At 38.3% G+C, this 20,374-nt stretch overlaps 1 protein-coding gene across 1 annotated transcript in view; it reads left to right on the top strand.

The window, feature by feature from the left end:
• The window catches only part of LOC110166333 (inositol polyphosphate-5-phosphatase A), a 485,134-nt gene that overhangs the window by 171,028 nt on the left and 293,732 nt on the right, over window positions 1-20,374 (top strand). The window contains exons 3-4 of the mRNA XM_055162594.1: window positions 2,969-3,069; window positions 6,958-7,045. Of these exons, the coding sequence (XP_055018569.1) occupies window positions 2,969-3,069; window positions 6,958-7,045 (189 nt within the window). The remainder of the gene's footprint in view (window positions 1-2,968; window positions 3,070-6,957; window positions 7,046-20,374) is intronic.

Raw genomic sequence — 20,374 nt, 5'->3', positions numbered from 1 at the left:
AACAAAATAATTTAGTAAAATATACCAAAAAATACTCTTGGAGATATATCGATACAGCAGCTCACGATATCACATTAAATGATATTTTTGTACACCCCGTAAGTGGTGATACACATGTGATTCAGCAGCATTGTGTAGTCATTTTGGTACAAAAAAAAGAACAAAAGTACTTCTCGCTAGTGTAGTCTGCAACTTTCCATCGGAGGGGTTAACAGCTGCACGGCTCTTTGTTGTGATGATGTTTACAGTGACGGTAGCTTCCCTTCGACACCACAGTTTCTCGCGTGGAAGTCGTGGACGAACTTGTTTCTTTTATTAAGTGGTGCAAAATTTAATTTATAACATAATGATCCACGTGTTTCATAGATTATAACTGTTGACCTATGTAGGTGGAGTGAGGCGCAATTTGCATCAAAATACAAGTTTAACTCTCCTAGTATTAACCCTTCCAGACCGATGGTATTGTGTATGATACTTGGGAAAAGGTTTTATATACTCGTGCATAACTTTCCAACCATAAAAGATAGAAACTTACTTACCTTGAAAAGCTGAGAGTTGCGGCTTTCCGAGCATATTTCTGGCATTATCCGACTCTGGCAAATGCTGCGTGATGACGTACGGAAAACAAGTGTCCAATAACTTTGTTTTGCGCCAAACACATGCGCTCCATCCATTTTGATCGGCCCAAACTTTGCCAAAGAGTGTAGTGAGTCAAAATGGTTGACTGCTCTGAGTGTTAGTGTGGATTTTTCAGTTGTTACGAACACAAAGTGCAGTTATTTCTCAAATAAATGGCAAATTACGCATCTTGACCTGTGTATTTGCACATCCCTTTCCATTTTTTCTTTTTTGTTTGTTTTGAGTTCAATAAGGATATTTAGAGTTTACTTACACTTGATATCTTGATATTAAGCAATTATTTATGCCCAAAAAGTTGTTTTATACATGTTTGCCGTGTGTTTTGAATGAAAGAGAGTGAATTTTATTTAACGTTTTCTTCTTTTTCATTTCTATTTCTGGTCCTATAGCTTTTATTACAGCCGTATGACACAACCACAACATGCAGATCCTGAAATAACAGATTGTATTGAAAAAAAATATGTATATCACTTCATTAGGAGATAAAAGCGGGAGTTTTAATAGCAAAATTAAGAAAAAAATCCAGGCGAGGGCAAATGGACTAAAATTGCCATTAGGTTTGGATTCTGAGATGTTTTGTTTTTTTGGGTTTTTTTGCTGAAGAGACCAAAATGTGTAGTCTTGTGGTTAGTGCTGTGGTGGAGCTGTCACATGGTGCGTTACTCTCTCATGAAGGATGGTCGTCTTTAAGTGCCTCTTGTAGCATTAGTGTAGCATTAGCCCCTGTCTCTGTCCCCTGTGTAAATAAAAGAGCAGCAGGACTCACTGTCGGCTCCACAGACTCGTGTACGGGGCTTTACACTTGGATAAAGTCCGATTAACTCCTGTGTTTTGTGCTTTACTGCAACTTCAGCTGTTGTGCATTGAACCATCTGGATTCACAGACACGACTGGGCTTGGCTGTCGTCCTGATCGGCTCGATGGGCTTTACTGAAACTCCTATTTAAATACTAACGATGAGTCAGTAGAAAGTCATTTCCAACACAAAATACTTTCTTTAATGATCAGATGTGGTTTTATTCTCATTCTGAATGAAATGTGCAAAATGTTTTTTTCTCAAACGAAAGCAGGACTTGACCAAGATTAAACTAAGACTAAACAAGGATTTAATTAGGATTTAACCAGGACTAAACTATGATTTAACCAAGACTAAACCAGGATTTAACCAGAACTAAACTAATCCTAAACCAGGTCTAAACCAGATCAAAACCAGCACTAAACCAGGTCTAAACCAGGTCTAAACTAGGTCTAAACCAGGACTAAACCAGGTCTAAACCAGGACTAAACCAGGTCTAAACCAGGTCTAAACCAGGACTAAACCAGGACTAAACCAGGTCAAAACCAGGACTAAACCAGGTCTAAACCAGGTCAAAACCAGGACTAAACAAGGTCTAAACCAGGACTAAACCAGGTCTAAACCCGGTCTAAACTAGGTCTAAACCAGGACTAAACCAGGTCTAAACTAGGTCAGGACTAAACCAGGTCTAAACCAGGTCAAAACCAGGTCAAAACCAGGACTAAACAAGGTCTAAACCAGGACTAAACCAGGTCTAAACCAGGTCTAAACCAGGTCTAAACCAGGACTAAACTAGGTCTAAACTAGGTCTAAACCAGTAAAAAAAAAAAAAAAAAAAGGTCTAAACCAGGTCTAAACTAGGTCTAAACCAGGTCTAAACCAGGTCTAAACCAGGTCTAAACCAGGTCTAAACTGGGACTAAACCAGGTCTAAACTGGGACTAAACTAAGACTAAACCAGGTCTAAGCCAGCACTAAACTAAGTCAAAACCAAGTCAAAACCAAGTCAAAACCAAGTCAAAACCGAGTCAAAACCAGGTCTAAACCAGGTCTAAACCAGGTCTAAACTGGGACTAAACTAAGACTAAACTAAGACTAAACCAGGTCTAAACCAGCACTAAACCAAGTCAAAACCAGGACTAAACCAAGTCAAAACCAGCACTAAACCAGGTCTAAACTAGGTCCAAACTAGGACTAAATCAGCACTAAACCAGCACTAAATCAGGTTAAAACCAGGACTAAATCAGGTCCAAACTAGGTCCAAAGTAGTTCAAAACCAGCACTAAACTAAGTCCAACCTAGGCCCAAAGAAGGTCCAAACTAGGACTTAAACCAGCACCAAACCGGGTCTAAACCAACACTAACTTGACACACACTTGACCCGGTCTTGACCAGAACTTGACCAGAACTTAACCAATAAACATCGCCTCTGCACTTGATCCCACATTCTCCTCACTCTCTGTCAAACCGGCCGATGCTCCACATGTTTGTCTGTTTACATGAGCGGTTTGTTTTTTTTTTTTTTTTTTTTCAGACCGTCCAGACTCACAAGCCTCACTTTGTGGCTCTGCACTGTCAGGAGGTGGGAGGCAAAAACTACGAGGCGTCCATGGCCCACGTGGACAGCTTTGTGAAGTGAGTACCTGACCGCTGCCTAAACTTTCATCATTGTGTAGAGTGACAGGAACAGCAGCCTTTGATCCGACTACACCCACCGCCGCAAACTGAGAGAACAACTCCCTCTTCTGGTCATAAGACGAACTGCAGGATGCTGTTTAGATTCTGCAATACTAAATCAGAATTGCATTAGAGATTTTAAAGCGCTGCAATTAATTGAATTTTGATCATGATTTCAATTTATGTGTCAAACGATCTCCAAACTCGTATGATCAAGTTTAATTTTTTATATAATCAAGTACATTTATATTACTTTTTACAAACAGGGATTGTAGAACAGCTGGATATATAGTTTATTTTGGATACATTTATGTTTTAGAATGCCTTATTTTATGTTCAAAGTATATTTTATATTCATTTTATGTTTTATACGTCGCAAAACTGGTCTAAGGTTCATACTAGTAGCCTATATTTATTTTCAATTTGAAAGTTTTGTGTACATTATCAATAACAGTGTTTTTTTTTTTGCAGGAGAAATGCTGAATAAATGCATCGTGTAACTAAAAATAATCGTTTAAATAATTGCTTTGCTTGTAACATCCCACTTTATCTTTACTTTATCTTTACTGCATTCATATTTCATTTAAAGCGCAAAAATACTCTCAAAAACATACAGTCTTTGTACTTTGAGTGGGCTTGCCTTTCCACAGATCTGATCGGGGAGCTAGATTAATGCCAAACTTATTGTGGGACATTCCAGACAAAGCAATAACCTTTTCTTGGAGACAAGCAGGTTGCATATCCTCCGCCAGAAAAGTTACATAGTGCATCTTTAACTAAATATAACAGAGAGAGAAATTCTGAATAAATGCATCATGTAATCGTGATTTCAATATTGACCAAAATAACCGTGATAATGATTTTTTTTTCCATCATCGAGCAGCTCTACTGCAGCTGCAAATTTATAGAGTACTTTAAAAACAACAGTTTGACCAAGGTGCTACAAAACATGATTAAATAAAAAAACAATAAAAACAACATATGAATAAAAACTTGACTCTAATAAAAACAATCTAATAAAATGTCAATGACTCAAACTGTGTCAAAGGCCAAAATAAACAAGTGTGAAACAGTTTGTGAACAAATACTGGAGTTGTAATTACTTTAAATAAATAAACTAAATAAACTAAACAACACAAAGTACTTGTACAGGACTTAACTACGATTTAACCAGGACTAAACCAGGACCGGACCAGATAAAACCACACATTAAATCAAGTCTAAATCAGTTCTCAACCAGGTCTAAACCAAGTCTAAACTTGGACTAAACCAGGACTAAATGAGCACTAAACCAGGATTAAACCAGGACTAAAACAGGTCTAAACCAGGACTAGACCAGATAAAACCACACATTAAATCAGGTATAAACTAGGTCCAAACTTGGACTAAACTTGGACTAAATTAGGACTAAAACCAGGTCTAAACCAGGACTAAACCAGGACTAAACCAGGACTAAACCAGGACTAAACCAGGACCAGGCCAGATAAAACCACACATTAAATCAAGCCTAAATCAGTTCTCAACCAGGTCTAAACCAAGTCTAAACTTGGACTAAACCAGGACTAAACAAGCACTAAACCAGGATTAAACCAGGATTAAACCAGATTAAACAACACATTAAACAAGGTCTAAATCAGGTCTAAACCAGGTCTAAACTTGGACTAAACTAGTTCTTAACCAGGACTGAACCAGCATTAAACCAGGTATAACCGGGTCTAAACTGGGTCTTAACCTAGTTATTTTAATTCAAATTATAGTTATTTATTCACATTATTATTTAAAGAAGTTGTATTTTGCTTTCTCAGGTATTTAGTATTAAACTATAAGATATGAAATCATGATCTGTGTTTGTTTACCGTAACAGAAGTGAGTCCATTACCTCTGGACTCTGGACTCTTCATAAACAAAACGGCCATAGAGACTTTTTTTACATGTTTGACCTGGTGACTGAAGTATTTAAATAATTACAGGTATGTAAAAATAATATAGGGGGAAGGTGAAACATATATTTTCTGAGCACTGAAGCCTCAATTACAGAATAATACTGGTTTACTCAGTCTGCATGAATCACTCAAAATACAACTTTGAGTCAGTGATAATGGAGTTAGAAACATGGTTAAAAACTCCAAGACATGTCAGCCAATATTGTTTTGACCCAATTTTTTAAGGTTTATTTAATTTAACGATTGTCTCAGCTGGTCAAAATGGCTTCTGATCATTTTTCATTTGTTATTAACCCAGTCTGAATTACACAGTTTTCTGATTTATGTCAATAATAATGTTGTTTCCTCATCACAAACAGACCAGGAGTTGTGTTTTGTTTCATTCACATTCATGTTTAACACACAAATCTTAGACTTAGACAAACTTTATTGATCCACAAGGGACAAATAATATAAATAGTAATTATTAATTCAAAATAAGTAGCAAAAAATAAAAAATAAAATAAAATAAGAAGAGACGGGTGTGAAATAAAATATAAATAATAAAATAAAATAGAAAAATGAAAAATAAAATGGAAAGACAAAGTAATAAAATATAAAAATTACAGCTTTATACAAGACGTCATAGGAAGACAACAGTGCAACAATGATACAGTTGTAGGGAGTATTATCTGTTATATGAAAGTGAGTTGTTGTACAGTTGTAGGGAGTATTATCTGTTACATAAGGGTGAGTTGTTGTACAGTTGTAGGGAGTATTATCTGTACATAAGGTGAGTTGTTGTACAGTTGTAGGAGTATTATCTGTTACATAAAGTGAGTTGTTGTACAGTTGTAGGGAGTATTATCTGTTACATAAGGTGAGTTGTTGTACAGTTGTAGGGAGTATTATCTGTTACATAAAGGTGAGTTGTTGTACAGTTGTAGGGAGTATTATCTGTTACATAAAGGTGAGTTGTTGTACAGTTGTAGGGAGTATTATCTGTTACATAAGTCTGAGTTGTTGCTCAGTTGTAGGGAGTATTATCTGTTACATAAGTCTGAGTTGTTGTACAGTTGTAGGGAGTATTATCTGTTTCATAAGGGTGAGTTGTTGCTCAGTTGTAGGGAGTATTATCTGTTACATAAGGGTGAGTTGTTGCTCAGTTGTAGGGAGTATTATCTGTTACATAAGGGTGAGTTGTTGCTCAGTTGTAGGGAGTATTATCTGTTACATAAGGTGAGTTGTTGTACAGTTGTAGGGAGTATTATCTGTTACATAAGGGTGAGTTGTTGCTCAGTTGTAGGGAGTATTATCTGTTACATAAGGGTGAGTTGTTGCTCAGTTGTAGGGAGTATTATCTGTTACATAAGGGTGAGTTGTTGCACAGTTGTAGGGAGTATTATCTGTTACATAAGGGTGAGTTGTTGCACAGTTGTAGGGAGTATTATCTGTTCTGTCACAGGATGTAAGTGTTGAGTTGTTGTACAGTTGTAGGGAGTATTATCTGTCCCTCTATAGTCTGGGGCAGTGGGTGAGCAGGAGCGTTTGTCAGTCCACCCATTGTCCCTTTGACTGTTTGTCTGCTTAATTAGGCTGAGTTCCCCTCTCAAACGGAAAGCACTACCACGTGACATCACAAGGTGGTAATACAAGAAGTGCTCCACTGTGTTTTTAAACTCCATACACCTTCACTGGAATCATCTGGATCATTTTTAGTCCTGGAAAAGCCAATCTCTACTGAGCTAAAGGTAAAAACTACACAACTCCAGGTCTGTTTTTGAGGAGGTAACAACATTATAACGTGGTTTAAACCTTACAAGAGTCAATTTTGTTTAAATGAAGACCTTTAAGATGAAACTCTACTTACTTGTTTGCATGATAAAGTCTTGACTCCCTGTTTGGTCTCCCTTTGCCCCTTCAGAGAGCTGCTGTCCAGTGAGGCCCTGAAGGAGTACAGCCGGGCGCGTGTCTACCTCGATGAGAACTACAAGTCCCAGGAGCACTTCACTGTGAGTACTTTCACTTTCACTTTCACAGGCGTACAGTACTCTTCTTCTGTTCGCCGGAGGAGGAGGAGGAGGAAACGCTGTGATGTGGTTTCAGAGCCGATGGTTTCAGATCAGCGTGCGCTTTATTCACCCGGTTCTAGTTTTATAACGAGACAGTTAAAGCTGCACTGTGTAACTTTATCATGTAGACACTTTCTCACCTGCGTATTTCTGTGAAGATGTTGTGGCTTTGCTTGTAATGTCCCACAGTATGGCATTTTAACTTTTCTTTCTTGCATTCATTTTCATTTAAGGCTCAAAAATAACTTACATAATACTACTATTACTTAAAACATACAGTCTTTGTACTTTCAGTGGGCTTGCCTTTCCACAGATCTGATCGTGGAGATAGATTAATGCCATATTTACTGAGGCTTGTGCAATTAACCGGATTTTGATTGTGATTTCGACTTGTGTGTCAAATTTCCAAACTCATAAAATCGAGTTGAAATGATATTTTTTATATAAATACGTATATTTAGTTTTATTTTTTAGATATAGAGATTGTAGAACAGCTGGATATATAGTTTATTTTGGATACATTTATGTTTTTCTATGCCTTATTTCACGGTCAAAGTATATTTTTTATTCATTTTATGTTTTATACATTGCAAAACTGCTCCAAGATTCATATTTGTAGCCTATATTTATTTAAATTTGAAAGTTTTGCGTAAATTATCAATAAAAATTTGCTTTTTTTTGAGAGAGAAATGCTGAATAACTGCATCGTGTAATTAAAAAATTATCATTTTAATAAACTCTTTGCTTGTAACGTCCCACAATATGACATTGAACTTTTACTGCATTCATATTTCATTTAAAACTAAAAAGTACTCTCAAAAACATACAGTCTTTGTACTTTGAGCGGGCTTGCCTTTCCACAGATCAGACTGGGGAGATATATTAATGCCAAACTTATTGTGGGACATTCCAGGCAAAGCAATAACCTCTCCATGGAGACAAGCAGGTTGCAGATCCTCCACCAGGAAAGTTACATAGTGCATCTTTAACTAAATATAACAGGAACGGATGCAGAAAATTCGATATGGGTGTTTTCTTGCGTTTTTTGTGTGTTTTGTTTAGTTTTTTAATAGTGGTGTCTTGACTGAGTTTGCTGTATTAATATTTAGCAGAAGTATGTCTAATTATTTGCTGAATTAAGTCAGGAATGCCATTATTGTTGTTTATGTTGCTGATTTTTCGCAGAATTAAACCTTAAGACTTGTAATCTTTTGTGCAATAGCAGGAATTGGCCACATGGGGGCAGAATGGGCTTAGGAATGAGTTGAATGGCTCTCCAGAATAAGTTTTTTGCTTTTATAAGTGCTTCTTATGTACATATCTATAAAAATAACATAATTGTCAGTGTAGAATTTGGTTATTTAATTAGTAATTTTACAATTTATAGAGTAAAACAGAAAGTTTTTGCATTTTTTTTGTCCTAAAATTATACAGATATAATGCAATATGTAATTATAGAGATTATTTTCTTATTTGTGAACATTTTTGTGTGATCTGTTTAGCTTTGACTTTATAATTATTTAAGATTTTGAGCTCTTTAATCTTCTGTTCAGTTTGAAATTAAATGCAATTCCCTCTTTAGCCTCTAGGTGGCGACAAATGCCCGCACTATAATATAAACACGGGATCTGTTCTTCATCTTCTTGCATCCCCTGAACATTTTTACTGTGTTTGACTTGAAAGCCGAGCTGCTTGTTTCTTTTTTGCGCCTAAAGTTCACCATCGCCGTAAAACAAACCGCATTAATTTGTATTTAAAGCCGCCGTTTTCGATTCACAAACAATTCTTCTTGCTCCCGTGTTCCCCCGTTTTACCAGCAGCACACTCCACTGCTCCCTACACGCGCTCATAAATCTTCCAGTCACATTTGCTCTTTTCAAAAAAATATTACAAACACTGGCCTTTCGCGAAATATAATTATGTGCCCATTTCGCATAAGCCCGTCCCATATCCAGACATTACCAACTGTTTATTTAATGGAGTTTGTCTATAGATTAACCTTTTTGTTGTGTTTTCATTTCCAATCGCGGTGCCCGGATGCCTTTCAAATAATGTTGATACTCATGGCACAGTAAATTTGACTTGCCTCTCTGGTGTTTTTCACTGCGCGTTTGCCATTTAGCTAACGCGGCATCGGCTTTGTTTGTTTTTCCAAATGTTCGATCGGATAATGGGAGTGATTTTTCGGCGGCGGTGGGTGAGGGTGTTTTGGCGAGGAGGGGGAAGGAGGAAGGAGGAAGGAGGAGATGAGCGAGGTGATCGGTAAAAGGCCAGACACGCTGTTTACACGGATCTGGTCCGAGAGATACAAGGATGCACTTTCATCGACTTGGAGATAGAAGACGGATGGAACGACGGGGTGTGAGATCTGCCGGTCAATTTACAGATTATCGACGTTGTTGTTGCGGAAAATAAACATGCACCGATACGATACTGGTATACTAAACATTTTTAATGGATCGGATATCCCATTTTAGTCTGTAATATCCCATTTTGGTCTATAAACTCGATGTTGCTGGATCACGTATCGGTTCAATATCGGTTTTTATATACACTACGGTTCAAAAGTTTTGGAACATCTCCAATTTTTTCTAGTTATTTATTGCAATTGAAGTCCAATGAAGAGTTTGAAATGGTACAAAGGTAAAAACTGAACAGCCAGAAGTTAAAATAAAGATAAAAACAAGTCCAAGCTCTGCCAAAAAAGAACAAGATGGTAAAAGCTTGAAAACATCGAGCTGGTTTGGGACGAACTGGACAGAAAAGTGCTACACATTTATCTGAATTTTTGCAACAGACTTGGGAAGAACTTTCTGAATAAATAGTCCGATGAGGTTCATTTGGTCTTCCGATAATTTATGTTATTAGGTTCTTTTTTCACGTGACCACTCTGAGGAAGAAAGCTGGTGTTGTTGCGGAAAATAAACATGCACCGATACGATACTGGATACTAAACATTTTAATGGATCGGATATCCCATTTTAGTCTATAAATTGGTGCAGGAAAATTTGCTGGATCGAGTATCGGTTCCATAATATCGGTTCTGATATATACTACCGGTCAAAAGTTTTGGAACACCCTCGTTTTTCCAGGTATTTATTGAAATTCAAGTCCAGTGAAGATCTTGAAATGGTACAAAGGTAAAAACTGAACAGCCAGAGGTTAAAAAAAAAGATAAAAGATACAAAACACAAGTCCAAGCTCTGCCAAAAAAGAACAAGATGGTAAAAGCTGAATTTTTGCAACAGACTTGGGAAGAACTTTCTGAATAAACAGTCCGATGAGGTTCTATTTGGTCTTCCGATAATTTATTTTATTAGGTTCTTTTTTCACGTGACCACTCTGAGGAAGACCGCTGGTGAGCAGTCGAAACTGTCAGGTATGAAAACAAACTCTTGGTCTGAAAAAAGAACCTAATAACATATATTTCTGAAGAATATTTGGAAAACTGGAGAAAGTGTGGTGTTCTAAAACTTTTGACAGTAGTGTATATCCTGGTTGGGCCTTTATTTGAATGTAACAAGACAGTTTACAGGCTGATTTTGTCCCAGAACGTCTCATACTGTTTGAACTTTTATTCATTTGAAGGATAAACTACTACTTAGTAAAGCGTTACTGTCGTCTGACTACTTTTTTCAGTAACGAGTGTCTAAAGCAGTGTTATTTCCAAACCAGTAGTCAGATTTAAGTTACTTTTCTAATAGACTGTGCGTTACTATTTTTGCATTTCAGGGTGATGTAGGTTGTTTATTTATTTTTATTTTTTGGCGACGTGGGTTATGTGACCCCAAAGATCGTATAAATCGTCTCTGGTGACACGTTTCCTATGATGTTACGTCATCTCCGCTCCACCACGAGTCAGATGGAAATAATAGGAGGGAGAGGTACGACTTTTGCAGCTGGAAACACGAACAGCCGCAAAAGGTGGGATCAGCCGCTGCTGAAAGTAACTAAAAAAGGAACTTGTAATCTAACTTAGTTACTTTTAAAAGCAAGTACTCAGTAACTTAACTAAGTTAGTTTTTAAAGAAGTAATCAGTTATCAGTAGTCAGATTACGATTTCAAAGTAACTATAGCAACACTGAGGATAAATAACCGTAAATTAACACAACTGGACTGAAATTAGAACTTCTCTACGTCCCTTACACTGATATCGGTTAATATCGGGTATCAGCAGCTGCTTAAAGTAAAAGAATCGATATCAGAACTGAAAAAACTGGATCGGTGCATCTCTAAATAATAAGATTTACTGGCCAGTGTTTGTGCAAATTAAACACCTTTTGAATGAATGAATGTTTATTCCAGGGGTGTCCAAACTTTTTTCATCAAGGGCCACACATCTAAACACAGATGAAGCAGAGAGCTGATCGAGGGCTGTAGACTGGTGCTCAATACAGTGAAGAATTAAAATATGTGCATGTTTAACACGTTAGAATGAGTCTTTATTCACGCTAAGTTCCTTAAAACCACACACTAAATATTAAATATTCGCTTTATCAAGGTAGATTTTCAAAAAACTTGCAGTAAAAAGTTCATTTTTAATTGATGCAAGGTAATTTGGGTCAATTCACCTGGAAGCCTGAGGGCCAAGAAAAATTTGGCTCATGGGCCGTAGTTTGGACATGCCTGGTTTATTCGGACAGTAATACACAGAACATGCATAGAAAACTTAAATACATAGATATAATACAAAAAGTACATATTTATTTTCTGTACTAATAAACAAAAATAAATGTCACGCAGATTTTACTTTTGTCCAAAAAAGGAAGTGAGATGGTAAGTAAAAACTTATTTAACCCCACCCCTTTTTTCTACTGTCCAATTTATGAAAGAACATATAGACTTTTCATTTCCTGTACAATATAAAAGCTATAATTGCACAGTACCCACATTATGATTACAAAACTAACAACAACAACAAATATTGAACTTGTGTTTTTTCAGAGCTGTTCTGTACTTACCTGATATGATAAATAACATTTACAAACACATTTTGATCACTGTAGTTTCAGTCTCTGCTCTAGTATCGGTTGATATCAGATATCGGCAAATGCTTAAAGCCGAAGTATCGACATCAGTATCAAAACAGAAAAAGCTGGAGGAAAATCTAAAAACTTATGTAGACTTGGACAAATTGTATTGATCCATGAGGGAAATTATTTGGACACAGTAGCTCACACATCACAATATAATATAACAAAGAGCAACTATAAATTCTAAGTAAGTAGCAAAAATAACAAGAGACTGGTGTCAAAAGGCATAATTATATAAATGTATATGTACAAATGAAAATAAAATATAGAAATATAGTAATAATACAAATATACTGTATCACTCAGCTGTTATACTAAATAAATATTGATTAACAGGATATAAGGTTAACTATTACATAAATTTTTTTGTACAGTTGTATTATTTCATGTTGTTATGCCGTAGATATTAAAGAATTGGTATTTGTTTGTTCAGACTTGAAAATTTTGTAAAAGGAGACATAATTTCTCTTAATACAGTATTAATGGAAATAGAAGTATTAATTAGTATTAAGCTTGTTATTGTAAAAAAGTGCAATATATTGATACAGAGGAATATTATGATATACAATAATATTGAAAGTACTTTATGCCACTCAGGCTGCTCATATCCGCTGTGTTGCCAACCCGCAGACTAGGGGTGTAACGATATCGAAGTCTCACGATACGATATTGTCACTGTATGAACTTCACGGTACGATATTTATTGCGATATCGTGGGAAAGTTCACGATATGGTGGGGAGGCTGACAATTAGAGATGTAACAATATCCAAATCTCTCTGTACAATATTTTCACAATATACATCTCACGGTACGATATTTATTGCGATATTTTGTGGAGGCGAACAAAACTGTTAACTGTTTTTTCCTCTTAAAATGCCTTGACAAGACTTAATCCAAAGAACTAAGACTTAAAAGTGCTTAGAACTGTTATTTCTTCTTGTAGTCTGCACTGAAATGGAGCAAAGGATCATGGTCTATGTAGTTCCCTCTGTCTTTTTTTTAACTATTGCTGCACCATAACTCTTAATTTAAGCAAAGAGACTTGTAATTCGATATATTGTGATGGTCCACGATATTATTGTGAGAACTTTGACGATATCACGATATTTCAGTTATTGTCACATCCCTACCACAGACCGTATAAAAAAATGGACAATGTGCCAAACAAAGAAGCCGTCTATATATTCGCTGCATCGTTTTATTAGACGCAGGGTTCAAAGTGTGAGAAAAAAGAAGCGTCTTGTAGGCGAGTTTCAGCTGACGTCATTGTTATTAAAAGCGCGCGTTGCATGTTGGGAAATATTTTGGTTGGCGGCAAGAAACCCGGTAGCGGTCGAACACAGTGCGTAACCTCGCGTATTTCTCCCTGATAATGGTAAATTCCTGCTGCATTATCGGATGCACAAATAGAAGCACGGAAGAAGGAAAATGTCTTTTTCGTATTCCATTTCCATCGGTCTGAACCCCCTTTTCAGTAGGTTCGTTCAAGCTGGTTTGTGGCTTTGAGTTTTCGTGAGAAGTCCTGGATTCTAAGTTAGGATGTGAAGAAGTACATGTGGTAATTTCATCCTGGGATTTATCAGAAACTGTTGCTATGTCGCTACGGAATCGTTTGGTTTGTCTTTCGAAGCGATTCAGCAATCGTTTGAGCGTGACCTTATTTTTCTGGTATTTGTGTCCAGATGATTCGGATCACAGTGCGGCTCTCCTGTCAAAAAGACCACACATTTCACCTTAACATTTATTGAAATTACACATTAAAATCATTTATTTAACAGAAATGCACAAATCTGTCAAGAAATGGACCCAACACACACGGTCTGAACTTGTTGGAGTCCACGGTTTGCTAGGATCTTCTACGTTTGCTCTGCGGATGTTTGAAAGCCATTTAATTCACCGTTAGCGGTTCTTTTCACTCAGAATACGAAAAAGACATTTTCCTTCTTCCGTGCTTCTATTTGTGCATCCGATAATGCAGCAGGAATTTACCATTTACTGTTATTGGAGATAAATACGCGAGGTTACGCACTGTGTTTGACCGCTACCGTGTTTCTTGCCGCCAGCCAAAATATTTCCCAGCATGCAACGCGCGCTTTTGTCAACAATGAAACTCGCCTATAGTCTGGAAATTATGGTACATGACAAAGTGGAGCAGTTTTTTTCAGTCTGCGAGAAGAACTCAGTGTAAATATGCAGGATCTTTGTCAAAAATATATGATTGAAAAAGAAAAACCACAACTCCGGGTCTGTTTGTGATGAGGAAACAACATTTTAACGTCAGACAACAACGTAATATGAGCCCTTTAAATCAAATCAGATGTAATTCCTCCATTAGATCTGGTCCAATCCCTGCTGTCAGAAACTACACATGTGTCCCGTTGTTGAATGCCTGCACCTCGGGGGATAGAGCTTTGACTGACACCGGCCCCCTCTATCTGTGATAAGGTATACAGCAGGTAAAATGTCAATTAGGAAGGCCCGTCCTGATAACTCAACTCCCAATCCACTCGTTCTGGTCATTAATATTTATACTGTAGTCCAGCTCTACCTCTGCTCTGCTCACACCTCTCCGCGTCTCAGTCTAATCGAGTCGTGAGCCGGGCTTGTCCAGGGCATTTTAATGGGAAATTAAAGGCGTCCATGTCTGTGTCTGTGGTCGCAGGACGGAGGAGAGGAGGATAAATCAGAGCGTGTGGATTTGACAAGATGATGCCGTTTCCTGTGTCGCTTGTGTTCAGTGGGGAGGCTTGGTCTGCGGGGATAAGAGCAGATCCATGTTATGTGAAAGGAAAAAAAAGAAGTCCCTCGGTGGCACTAGTAGAAACTGAAACTTTGCGGCAGATGATTGTCAAAGTTTAAACCTGGTTTAAACCTGGTTTAGACCTGGTTTAGACCTGGTTTAGACCTGGGTTAGACCTGGGTTAGTCCTGGTTCAGTCTTGGATTAGTCCTTGTTTAGTTCTGGTTTAGACCTGGTTTAGACCTGGTTTAGATCTGGCTTAGTCCTGATTTAGACCTGGTTTAATCCTGGTTTAGTCCTGGTTTAGTTGGTTAGTCCTGGTTTAGACCTGGTTTAGAGGTTTAGTCCTGGTTTAGACCTGGTTTAGTCCACCTGGTTTAGTCCTGGTTTAGACCTGAGTCCTGGTTTAGTCCTGGTTTAGACCTGGTTTAGACCTGGTTTAGACCTGGTTTAGTCCTGGTTTAGTCCTGGTTTAGACCTGGTTTAGTCCTGGTTTAGACCTGGTTTAGACCTGGTTTAGTCCTGGTTTAGTCCTGGTTTAGATGGTTTAGTCCTGGTTTAGTCCTGGTTTAATTGCCTCATTTAGGCCTGCATGAATTTGAATTTGATTTGAAAATCATTTATGAATGCACTTAAAAAAAATAAAATGAAAATACAGTATTAAAATATATAATAGTATTATAGTATATCATATATTATCAGTTGCTACTTGAAACTCATCATTGCCAGAAACACTAGATGCATTTACTTAAGGCGTGTGTGGGGCAGGAGGATGGGACTTTGGGCAGCTGGTTCTTGCTGCCTTGAATGAATGAATGAATTCCTGTCACATCACACTGAGCTGCTCAATTATGGATAAAATATCACAATCATCACTGAAATCAAATTCAAATGTTTATTTAGACGCGGGGCCATAACAGACGTATCTCAAGAATTCACGTTTGTGTCTTTGGGTCTGTAATTGTGACTGATCGTTAAATTGTGATGTTTCTTCTCAGAATAATCGTAACACTAAAATATGATACTGTGACTCCCTTACACAGGGATCTCCAACCTGTAACTCTCCACGCTCTTCCAAGTAGCTCGCCAAGGGATTTCTGAATTACACATATTGTGCTGAATAAGTAAAATTGTATTAATTAAATGCCTTTTACCATTGTACGTGTATCATTTTGATCCCTAACTTTCTACACTAATAAATGTATAACTGTTTATGTTTTATAGGCATCTGTCTGTACCTCATCTATGGCTTATATATATGCTCAGTTTCTTGTGATCACTAAAACTAGTAGCTCTGTCATTTTTGTTTTGTAAAAGTAGCTCACTGGAGGAAAAAGGTTGGAGAAATGTTGTGAAAGTAGGAGACGTAGCTCAGAAAAAGACTGTTGTAAATGTATGTCCAAACCCTTGAACTTCTCCACCCAAGGATTTTAATTTGAACTGAATGCACGTCAGAGTTGATGTTCATAATCAAATACTCACAATACGCAATTTTAATCAACAACCATGATCATAACTGTAATTGTAAATCAATTTATAGCACCCTTTGTTTCCATCAAAGCTTAAAATGTTGGTTCAGACCCACTCTTACTTCACTCTCCCTTCACCTCTCCAGTTTACTGCAGTCCCCAGCGGTTCAAATATGCTCAGCTTTTTATGAACACTTATCGTCCGTCTGTCTACAGCCGCTTGTTTACGCCATCACCCTTAAACGCTGCTTCGTTTACAGCCTTTTTTTAAAACAAAACGCCGCTTTTATCAGCTCCCGCTTTGTGCTTTTACGAGACAAGCAGGCTGAGAGGGGTCAGCGCGGTGCCTTGCTTCTACACGCCGAGGTTAACTAGCAACTCTGCCCCCGTCGCTCCATCTCTCCGTTTTTAAAGACCGGCCCGGACGCCGTATAAGCGCCTTAAAATATTGCAAACTAAATCTAAGCTAGCTCTTATTTCAATATGGACTAGGGCCACTTGAATGGAGTAGATGTCACGCCGGTAATATCGCCGGGCCATAACTCACCAGCGCCATCCGTCATACTCCAGATGTAAGTGCAGCCGGCCGCGCGCCTTTTTTTTTTTTTAAGGCGGCGAAACGCAACAGACACCGGCGCGGGGCACGGGCCGACGCGCGCGCACACGCCGCCGAGACATGCTTTGAGCGACAATCAATGAAACTGCCATCAGAGGTTGAGTTATGAGCGACCGAGAGTGGGCCAGACCCCCCAACCTCGGAATATTTGAACGCAAAATGTAGATATAATTAATGGTTTGTGTAAAGAGGTGGAGGAATTGACGCATTTATTACGGCCGAGTCAAATCCGGAGAAGTGCGCATTTGCCCTCGTATACAGTAGTTGCAAAGTCCAATACCTGCAGCTCATAAACTGATATACTGTTTGGATCTATGGAACGGAGTAAATCACGAAAGGTTATGGCGGTCCCAACTTGGCATGTGCGTCGCGGAGGATAGCCAATGGATAATGATGAGATCCAATACGAGATGTTATGATACCCCCCCCCTCCTTCTTCTTCTTCCTCCAGCCCCCCTCCCCGTCCTCACCGACCACCCCGCCCCGCCCGCCCCACCCCGTCCCGTACACGCGCGCATCTGGTCCACCCGAGAGGCCACGGCGAAGGTGAAGCTGTCATATCGATCTTTTTAGTGCTAAAATATGAGCCACTTTACTCTGCTCCCCGGCGCAGTGATGTGAAAAATAATAACTCGGATCCAAATTAAAAATATTGATCGCGGAGGAGGTGTTGAGAGCAAATAAACAGCCCTCTGAAGGATTCGCTCGCCCCCTCCTCCCGCGCTCGCCTCCTGACTGGGTGTCTCTATCAGGGCAAAGAGGTGAGAGATGCAACTTGAACTGTAAAAAAAAAAAAAAAAAAGGAGAAAAAAAAAAAAAGGAAAAAAGCATGCTGTTATCATTTTTACTCAGTTCATAACGACTGCTGCTTCCTCCCCCCAGAGTCAAACATGGCTGCCGTTTATTATCAGAGAAGTGGAGCATAGATTTAAAAGAGATAGCTGCATGTGGCCTTGACCAAAGTAGTTGTTGGATGACTTAATGGGGAGACAGTTTATCAGTGCAGGATAACAGGTTTACGCACAATGTTGCCAGGTTTCAGATGACATTTTACCATTCTAAAGCCATGTAATAGTTAATAGGGGTGTGCAAAAATATCAAAATATCGTTTAATGTGATGATACAGTATCGATATCGTGGGCTACTGCTGTATCGATATATCTCCAAGAGTATTTTTTGGTGTATTTTACTAAATTAGTTTGTTGCAGCAGTACAGTTTTGTTGCCAGGCTGGCGCCACCTAGTGCCTCTGCTCAATTTCATTTCTCTCCAGCGACTAGGTCAGGAATCGGAGTACACTAGACCAGGGGTGTCCAAACTTTTTTTTATCAAGGGCCATATCGCTAAACACAGACGAAGCAGAGGACTGATCGAGGGCCGTATACTGATGCTCAATACAGTGAATAATTGAAATATGTGCATGTTTAACACATTAGAATGAACCATCGTCTTTATTCACGCTAAGATCCTTAAAACCAGGTAGATTTACAAAATTTACAGTAAAAAGTTAATTGTTAATTGATGCAAGCTAATTTGGGCCAATTCACCTGGAAGCCTGAGGGCCAAGAAAATTTGTCTGAGGGCCACATTTGGCCCACGGGCCATAGTTTGGACATGCCTGCACTAGACAGTTCGCAAAACCCCCAGAAAGTTCGGGCACCAGCCAATCGGCACAGAGCCATACATTCTGTGTTGGCAACGATTCCCGAGATCGAATTTCAATTAAGAACAAAAAACAATAAAATGGGAAAACAGTTTGTTGTTCCATTTATTCAGTTTTAGTGTCAAACATAAAAACTGATTTGGACCTCTATTTCCAATATTTAATTTAAAGTTTATTTAAAATAACACCAATCAAAAAACAGTCTCAGTGTCTATTTTAATTTTGATATTTTATTCTCTGGTTTATATGAAGTTCTGCTGCTTAATGTGCCACGTGTGAATTCAGAGTCAAGTGAACAAACAAGATGCTCCCTGTTTCTCATCATGGAGTTCAACAGTTACTTTCTAAGACACGAAAGTAAACTCATCGCTGTAAAAGAAGACGACATGTTTGTTCACAAAATTGCAACGATTTTTCAGGTACGTCTTTTTAGCAACAGAACTTCCGGGGCAAATAAACCAGAGAGAATAAAATATCAAAATTAAAATTGGCACTGAGACTGTTTTTTGATTGGTGTGAAATAAACTTTAAATTAAATATTGGAAATAAAGGTCGAAATCTGTTTTCCAATTTTATTGTTTTTTTTTTCTTAATTGAAATTCAAAAGAACAAACTGTACATGGACCATGTATAAATTGCAAATTTGAATTGAAAATTTTTGTGGTGGAGGGTCCGTCAAATGCTTTTTTTTTTTCCATGGAGATGTTATTGCTTGTCAGATCTGTGGAGAACCAACCTCTCCTCACGGTCAGAATGTCTGTTTTTCTGGGTGTTTTTGAGCTATAAATCCACCTGTAATTGAATAAATGTAAAGTGGAGCTGTTTAATATCACACTGTGGAACATTCCAGGCAAAACAATGACATATGACGCCCGAACAAGAAGTTACACAGTGCAGCTTTAACCATCGTGTCACTAAAAGCAGTCAGTTGTTGTCTTTGTCTTTCTTCGCTCCTCTCGTAAAAACATGCCGTGACGGATCAGGCTGAACTTCATTATGGGACATTATCTCACTGGTGCTTTGGTAACTGCCCCCCACAGCCTCACCGGTCATCATTTTATGCACACCCGAGTCTGACTTTTATATTCACCCGTGCTCCACCAGATGAGCCGCTACAAGGCCATCAAACGGGTGGGAAAACAATTGCCACAAGGTTAATTTTATTGCCTGGAGAGCGGGCGGGCGGAGGGGTGGACCAGGCTCGGACCGTGATGAATGGACGTCCCGAGATCCGGAGAATGAAAATGAGAGGTCCGAGAGCCGCGGCTTAAATTGAAATTTTCTCTGACAGGCTCAAAATGTGTATTCTGAAATATGCTGCAGATATGTGCCCTTTAATAAGATGAGGAGAGCTGTCAGGTGGACACGTCTGTCGCTTTATTCATTCAGAGAGGTTAGTGGGTTAGTGTGAAGTCAGCGCCAGTGACAGTTTGTCCAGATCAGATTTGTCCTCATCAAACTCAAAACAGTTTGGATTTTTGTGAAAATTTGATGCCCTCTAAAAATAAGTAAAATCGCATCTTCAGTTTTCCATTTTACTCTAAAAAATTTAACTTATAGGGAACTTTTCTAGTAGATTGTACAATAGGGTTCACCAACTTTTTATTTTATTATTATTCTTTTTTAATCACCCTTCTTAATCACCCCTTCATCCTTTCAAAATGACAACTGTTTTTTTCAGTGCTTTCAGTTTAGTCCTGGTTTAGACAGAGCTTAGTCCTGGTTTAGTCCTGGTTTAGTCCTGGTTT

The sequence above is a fragment of the Boleophthalmus pectinirostris genome, unplaced genomic scaffold (assembly GCF_026225935.1).
Source record: "Boleophthalmus pectinirostris isolate CB_2022bp ecotype Guang Dong unplaced genomic scaffold, ASM2622593v1 HiC_scaffold_5, whole genome shotgun sequence".
NCBI classification, from domain to species: Eukaryota; Metazoa; Chordata; class Actinopteri; order Gobiiformes; family Gobiidae; genus Boleophthalmus; species Boleophthalmus pectinirostris.
The sequence above is the reverse complement of the archived record's forward strand: the minus strand, read 5'-3'. Positions and strand labels throughout refer to the sequence as shown.